The 7222-nt window shown below is 65.5% G+C and overlaps 1 protein-coding gene across 4 annotated transcripts; it reads left to right on the top strand.

The window, feature by feature from the left end:
* Positions 1–1505: 1505 nt before the first annotated feature.
* Positions 1506–7086, top strand: MCRIP2 (MAPK regulated corepressor interacting protein 2). 4 transcript variants are annotated; one of them, XM_025274853.1, is made up of 6 exons: positions 1926–2086; positions 2195–2309; positions 4992–5147; positions 6018–6145; positions 6377–6478; positions 6698–7086. In XM_025274853.1, the coding sequence occupies exons 1-6, from the start codon at positions 2035–2037 to the stop codon at positions 6766–6768; spliced, it is 624 nt and encodes a 207-aa protein (XP_025130638.1). In that variant the 5' UTR covers positions 1926–2034; the 3' UTR covers positions 6769–7086. The 4 variants fall into 4 exon arrangements, with proteins under 4 accessions (XP_044791900.1, XP_025130638.1, XP_025130639.1 ...); XM_044935965.1 differs by lacking the exon at positions 6377–6478 and having other exon boundaries at positions 1506–2086; XM_025274854.1 differs by lacking the exon at positions 4992–5147.
* The last annotated feature ends 136 nt before the right edge of the window (positions 7087–7222 follow it).

Below are 7222 nucleotides of genomic sequence, written 5' to 3'. Positions count from 1 at the left end.
TTCTGGGCTTGTGGCTGGCTGCTGGGTGAGGCTCCTGCCTCCTGTTCAGCTGCCTGTGACTGACTCTGGGCTGTGTTCCCAGCCTCTCTGACAATAGGAAATGTTTGCCGGCTGCAAGACGCTGTCTCTGGGGGCCTAGCAGGTTGCTCACTGTCATGGACAGTGTAGTCCAGGCAAGGCCAGACTGGCCAGGCTTCCTACCCCAACTGGAGAACCGACCTGAGCTCATGGTCACAGACCGACTAGACCCTGACTCTTCCGGCTCAGGCTGGGCCCTCCCCATGCCTCCTGGCTCTGTCCCCAAGTCAGGGTGGCTCAGGTGCTCAGGCTAAGTTCTGGCAGCAGGGAGTCTGGGAAGGCCTCTGGGTGGCGGTGGGGGTGGGGAGATAGGCCCTGCCCTCCTGCACACAGGTGTCAGGGCTTTGCTGCCTGCTCCCTACAAGCTGGCCTTCTTCCCCCTGGCTGCCTGCTGCCCCAGCTCAGTGTCTTTGGGGGCCCTCTGGGTTCCTTCACCACCCCCTCCACCCCCAGCCTGTTCTGCACCCCCTCCCCTCTCACCTGGCAGGACCATTCCTCTTCTGTGGCTTTCTCCTGGAGTCTTTCCAAGGGCTCTGGACACAACCTTTGACGTCAGACAAGGGCCAGGGGCAGGGCTGGGATATTAGGGTCTAGCAGCCTTGCCCACCAACAAGGCCAAGCCTGCCTGCCCATCAACAGGGTCCTCTCCATGTTGGCCTGAAGGGTTGCCCATGAGAGGAGGAGCTCTCAGCTCTGTGTCAGCCCAGGGCCTGGCTCCTCCTGCCCAGAGCATGTGCCTTCTGGAAGAGACCCTCCCCACTCCCAGGCCCCTCACCCTTCAAAGTCTCCCCAGCATGAGTTAGCACTGTGCTCGAGGCCACTGAAGAGACCAGGGCCGGCAGCACAGATGACGCAGGACCATGCTGGCCTTGACACAGCTGGGAGTGGGGGGAGGGGCGGGGGAGGGGCCCCAGGGGTGGAAAGGGGGCCCAGCGTGGCCGGGGGTGTGGGTGGGGGGTGTGCTCATGCCCTGGCTCCCTGGACATGCTCTCCCCTCTCAGGTCACAGGCCTTGTGGGAGGGGGAGCAGCTCCACCTCACCCTCGGGAAGGAGCTGTGGGCAGGCTAGGGCCCAGCCCCCAGACCCTCCCCTGCAGGTATATCTGGTTCCTCCTGAGGCACATCACTGCAGTAGGGCTTGCGTCCTGACCCCAGTGCCTGGGGCGGGTGGAGGAGTAAGTGCTCTTTCTCTCGCGCGGGATGACAGGCGAGCTGGGCTCCTTCACCTGCCTTCTGCACCCCCCCAGCACCCAGGGTACTCCTAGATTGGTAAAGGGCCTCCCTCCCCCTTCCTGGGGTCTGCAGGTGCACACATGGCAGACGGCACCCAGCTCCTGTTCCGTAGGATGAAAGGGAGATTCCCAGGGTGCCATGTCTCTGCCCGAACCCGGGGGCCGACCCGCTATTCTCATCTTTGACACCCCTCAGTCGCGTGTGAGTGAACCGCAGCATTGGCCCAGGCCGGCCCAGGCACCTTGGCCGAGGGTCTCCGACGTGCTGTGCGTGGGGACACCCTTGCTTCCAGAGTCCACACAGATCATTCCCAGCACCTGTCAACTCCTCGGCTCCTGGGACACCACCGCCGACCCCACGAGGGCCTGAGCCAGAGCCTCGCCACGTCTGGGTGCCCGTGGCCCCTCGAGCCTCCTCCAATGGCGGACGGCGGCCCGGGCCCTGAGAAACTTGCTTAAACTCCGCCTTCAGACCTCGCCAGGGGGTCCCGCCAGTTTCCCCAAGGTTCAAGCACCACCCCTGCCACGAGCCTCGGCGCGGGCCCTTTAAGGTCCGGGGGTGTGCGGCGGGCCCGCCCCCTCCCCGCGGCGCCGGCCGCCTGTTAAAGGGGCCGCGCCCTCGCCGCCAGCAGAGTGCCAGCCGGGCGGAGGGCGCGAGGTCTGGCCGCGGGCCGGCGGGCGGGGAGGGCGCGGAGGGCGCGGGCGCACTGCGGCCCCTCCGCACCATGTACACCATCACCAAGGGACCCAGCAAGCTGGTCGCGCAGCGGCGCACAGGTGCGCGGCGGGGGCGGGCAAGGCAGGGAGGGGACGGGCGGGGGTCCGCATACGCTGCCCGCAGCCGGCGCGGCGCCGGCGGCTGACGCGCGCTCCCGGTGCCCGCAGGTCCCACGCAGCAGCAGGTGGAGAGCAGGCTCGGCGAGCTCCTGAAATGCCGGCATTCCGCTCCGACCCCGCAGCACCCGCGGGCACAGCCGCCGGGCCCCTGGCCTCTGTCGAGGTGAGACGCACGGCCCTCCTCTCCCCTCCCCCGCCGGCCTTCGCGGGGCCGCGAGGGTGACCTTGGGGAAAGGTTAGCGGAGCCCGGGCCACATGCTCCCGGCGGGCGCGGAGGGGGCGGAGCCCGCCGACCCGGCCCGCCTGAGGCTCGCGACCGCAACTCCGCGCTTCCGCCTCACCTGGCACCTGGCTGGGTCGGAGGGAACCGGGCCGGGGGTGCGTGACACTCCTCCGAGCCCTGGGGCCCCACGCACCCAGAGTCGGGAGGAAGCCGACCCGCTCCTGGATCTTAGGGGCTCCAGGAGGCTGAGTCAGGTGCCCGGGCCGACCTTGGGCGGCGGAGGCCACGCTTTGAGAGGAGCTACCGCGGAATTGCCCTGGAGGGCGGGAGCGGCCGCCGCCGGAGGCTGCCAGCCCCGTGCTGGCCGAGCAGCGGGGGAGAGGTGCACGTGGTTCCCTCGGGCCCTGCCAGGCCTCTGCTCTCCTCCGCCTTCTCCCCTAGCCCCCACCGGTGCTTTTCTGCTTTTCCTGACCAGCAGTTTTGCTGGGAGCCTCAGTTCAACCACTGTGGTCTCCAAGTCACTGTGCCCAGGAGGTCAGCGCCTCCATCTCTGGGACTGAACCTGTAACTTTTTGGCTCGAGTCTGTTTTCTGGTCTTACTTCTTACTTATTCTCTGCAGGCTCAGGGCCCAGGGCTTGGTCCAGGCCACACAGGCCTGAGGCTCCTGCAGGCTGTGGGTGGGTGGGGGAAGCACCGACAGGGCTTGGGATTTCTTCTCTAGTTGAGGACAGACGGCCTCCAGATTGCTAAGAGCTGGGGGCTGTGTTGCTGCGCGCCCTCAACCTGCCCTCCCCCTCAGTGCTGGCCTGAGATGCCACAGGTGGGGGCAGCCTGTGAGACCCTTCTAGGCTGAGGCCCTTTCGGGCAGCCTCTTGCTGGGAGCATGTTGACACTCTGAGACTGGTCCTATGAGGACCACAAGCGCCTCCGGGGAGAGGGGTGTGTGCGGCCGTAGGGGTGAGTCCCAGGGCCCACTGCGCTGTGACCCTGCCTTGTGACGTCAGCCCTGGTCCTCAGCCGCCCTGTGCCCCCCGCCCCGGGGGAGGGAAACGAGGCACAGGAGTGTCGGCCCCCGCCCCAACACCCAGGCAGGAAGCTCCCACTCTCTTACCTGGAGAAGCTTGTGCTTTCTCCATGTACCTTTGCCGGGGAGTGGGGGAGGAAGCATGCGGTGTGTGCAGGGTCCAGATGCTGGGAGAGATGGATGAGACAAGGGGCCGCAGCCTGCCAGGTCCCGGTCGGGGGTGCTGGTGCTTGCCCCCGCCTCCGCAGCCCCGTCTGGCAGGGGGGCAGCAGGAAGGCAGACTGTGCTGGTCGTGCCATCCCCCCTTCCCTCTGAAGTCACCCCTTCCCTGATCCACTCCCCTCCCAGACTCAGGGGCGAGCCCCCACTGGGAGGCCAGAGCACCTTCAGGTCTCCCACACGGGGACCCCTAGCCTTGCTCCTGAAACTTCTTGGGGGGGGACCTACCAAAATCACTCCACCCAGACTTCCGGTCCACCCTCCCTCAGCCAGGCTTGCCAGGGAAGGAGTCTGAGCCACTGGGGCGCTCTGTGCCTGGTGCACCGCGGGTGCCCCAAGCGTCTGCCCCTGACTGGGCTTGGGTCTGGGCGCTGCCCATGGTGGTGAACAGGCTGTGTGAATCTGGGCCTCTGATGAGCTCTCTCCCTCTGCGCCAGAGAGAGTAAGACCTGCTGTCGGGGGAAAAGAGGAAAGGGGAACCTGTGACCTGCTGATGGTGCAGGGGAGGCAGGCTGATGGGGGAGGAGGCTTGGGAGCTGCACTGCCTTGTGGGCTTCGGGCTCAGACACGCGTACAGTTCAGATGCTGCCGTCCACTCACCATGTGTGACCCTGGACAGGTCACTTCTTTCTTGAGCCTTGGCTGAAAATGGGTGGGTGGTCTATGTTGGAGGATAGTGAAGGGGATGAATAGGAGGCCCTAGTTGGCAGGCCCTGAGCAGGGAGTCCAAAGCTGCTGCTGCCGTGGGCAGGGCCTGCCAGTGGACCGTGTCCCTGGGTGCTGGCACGAGGGTGGAGATGGGGGTGGCACCGGACTCGACCATAGGCGCACAGGGGAGCAGTGCCCTTTCCTCCAGAGGGCCCGCGGAGCCGCCTTACGTAACTGCCAGCAGGGGGCGGGCAGGTGCCAGCCTGAGCCCCTTCTCAGCCCCAGCCAGGGGGCCCTCTGGTGGTTGAGTCACTAAGTCCTGTCTGACTCTTGCAGCCCCATGGACTGGACTCTCCAGGCAAGAATACTGGAGTGGGTTGCCATTTACTTCTCCAGGGGATCTTCCTGACCCAGGGATTGAACCTGGGTCTCCAGACGGATTCTTTACCACTGAGCCACCAGGGAAAGCACCCTCTAAGTACTTGGCAGTTCGTAGCCTTTGACTGCAATTCTTTTTTTCCTTCTTGGATGCTCAGTCTCCAAGTTTTCCTAGAGTTTGTGGCCTTGCAGGGGTAAGGTTAGCAGGCAAGCGAGGGGCTGTCCCACTTGAGGACAGACATCCACGCCCTCTGGTTGGTATTGCTCAAGCCTGAGAGCAGCCCTGCCCCTCCACGTTTTCTGTGGCCACCTGACCTGCCAGCCTGGAGCTGGCGGGACTGGTGCCCCTCAGGATGCTCCTCTTTATTTTAGTGCCCCTCTCAACTGAGGAGGAACCCCGCGCGGCGGTGGGGCACCTGAGCCCAGGATGGCGAGCAGGCCGGCGGGACCGCGAGTGCCTGGCGGAGTGGCACGTGCAGCCCAGGACTCCCGGCTCCCACCTCCTGCTGTAGGTGTGGGCCCCGCTCCCTCCGTGGCCCTGTCCCGGGCTTCATGTGTGCAGGGCTGGGCCAGCTGACTCCGGCCAGGGCAGCCCATCCATGCCCTGGGCCCGGCTGGCTGGGGTGGGCCCAGTGGCCATCTGGACATTGAATGCCCACCAGGCCAGGCTCCAGCACCCAGGGCCATCTCCTCACTCAGCATTCCTGCCCTGTGGGCAAGAGCATGGTCCCTGCCTGGAAGCTGCAGGGGTGGACCAGGGCCACGGTTACCCTCCCCACTCAGGATGGCCCACTCAGCACTTGGCACTGTCTAGCCAGACCAGGAGCTGTCTCTGGAGCCCGGGCAGCTGCGAAGGGCAAAGTCCACCTGCTCTTGTTAGGGTCCTTCTTCCATCCTGGGGGCATCTTGAGATGAAGAAGCTTCTGTGGGGGAGAGAGTGACCAAGAACTGTGCCTGGGGGCGGGGTTGGGCTGAAAAACCTGTTTACTCTGGTCAGAACCTGGGCTGCTGGAGGCCTGGCCCGTCAGTGGGGAGGGGGGAGGCAGGTGGCAGTGGAGGTTCCTGAGAGACACATGGGGGGCCGTCTGTGTGCCTTGAGCATGGGGCTCTGTGGAGATCTGGGGACACAGAGCCCCTCTGCAGACTAAGACCTGCCTCAGGACCAGGGGCTGTAGGTGTGAGCTGAGCTGTTGGGGATGCAGGCCTGCAGGAGAAAGGCCTCGGCCACCGGCTGCAGCCCACAGCTGCCCTGTGGTTCAGGGAAGGGCCTGGAGTGGGCCTGGCCTGTGGGGCGGGGTGGCCTGCGACTGCTCCGGGAGCTCTGCCAGGTAGCACCTGGCCTGGGAACGTGGCTAAGCGTCTCCTTGCCTTCCCACAGTCCAGGGCCGAGGCTCGTGTTCAATCGGGTGAATGGCCGCCGGCCGCCTGCCACGTCCCCATCCCTCGAGGGAACCCAGGAGCCCTACACACTGGCCCACGAGGAGAACGTCCGATTTGTGTCAGAAGGTAGCGCTGAGGCCTGAGGGAGTGGCCCAGGCCACTGGTCCCCTTCCCACTGTAACCTGAACTTGAAGTCCTTGGAGGGCTGGGACGTACCTGGGCTCTGGGCCCGTCTGTCCTGTGACCGTCCAGCAGGCTGCCCGTTTCCGTTCCCAGCTCCGGGCAGGGGTCCAGGCTAGCCACTAGGGTGGATGGGTGCCAGGGGCCTGGCTCAGTCTAACCGTCCTCTCCCCACAGCCTGGCAGCAAGTGGAGCAGCAGCTGGGTGGTGGCCCGGCCGGTGAGAGCGGGCCAAGGCCTGTGCAGTACGTGGAGAGGACCCCCAACCCCAGGCTGCAGAGTGAGCCCTCCCCCACCCTCAAGGAGCGCCCCTTGCCATCCACCCCTGACCTGGCTCAGCCAGGTTCTAGCCCCAAGGGGGTGGGTGGGGTGAGGAATGGAGCCTGATCCACTCTTCCCAGTGTCTGCTAAAGCTGGGATCTGGGTGAGGGGCTTGTGGCCAGCTCACGCTGGTCCGCCGGGAAGGTGTGTCACTGCCCAGCCTTCTGTTTCTCCACAGACTTCGTGCCCATTGACCTGGACGAGTGGTGGGCACAGCAGTTCCTGGCCAGGATCACCAACTGCTCCTAGTCACAGCTTTGGAAGGAAGGCTGTCTTGTGCAGGGCCTGGCCCTGCCCCACGCTGGACCCTCTGCCAGGAGAGGACCACGGCGCCCTGTCCACCAGCTGCGGCAGGCTGTGCTTCACCCTGGGCCTGGCCAGGCGCCAGCCACACCTGAAGTGCCAGCATTTGGACTTTTGCCCCTGCTGACCCTTTGGCCCAACTGTTCCAGGCTGCCGGGGGCCAGGGGTTGAAACTGTCTGACCTCAGTCCTGCTCACTGTGCCCGGGGACCAGCCCGTGGGGCTGGCAGGGACGAGCTCCAGGCTAATAAAGTTGAGAAACTGCCTTTTGGAGAGGCCCTGACTCCGTGGGCTGTGGGGAGTGAGCGGGGGAGGTGCGCTTGTGTCCAGGCCCCAGGCCGGGCATGACTCGCTCAGTAGTCTCGTCTCCCCACAGCTGAAGCTCTGTCCAGCTCTGGCAC

This window comes from Bubalus bubalis, chromosome 24, assembly GCF_019923935.1.
Source record: "Bubalus bubalis isolate 160015118507 breed Murrah chromosome 24, NDDB_SH_1, whole genome shotgun sequence".
NCBI classification, from domain to species: domain Eukaryota; kingdom Metazoa; phylum Chordata; class Mammalia; order Artiodactyla; family Bovidae; genus Bubalus; species Bubalus bubalis.
Note: the sequence above shows the minus strand (reverse complement) of the source record. Positions and strands in the feature narration are given on the sequence as shown.

Coding starts and splice junctions, on each gene's coding strand:
- MCRIP2 (XM_025274853.1), top strand. CDS start 2,035: ATGTACACCATCACCAAGGGACCCAGCAAGCTGGTCGCGCAGCGGCGC. Junction 2,310..4,991: donor GGCCCCTGGCCTCTGTCGAG/GTGAGACGCACG, acceptor GGTGCCCCTCAG/GATGCTCCTCTTTATTTTAG. Junction 6,146..6,376: donor CGTCCGATTTGTGTCAGAAG/GTAGCGCTGAGG, acceptor CTCTCCCCACAG/CCTGGCAGCAAGTGGAGCAG.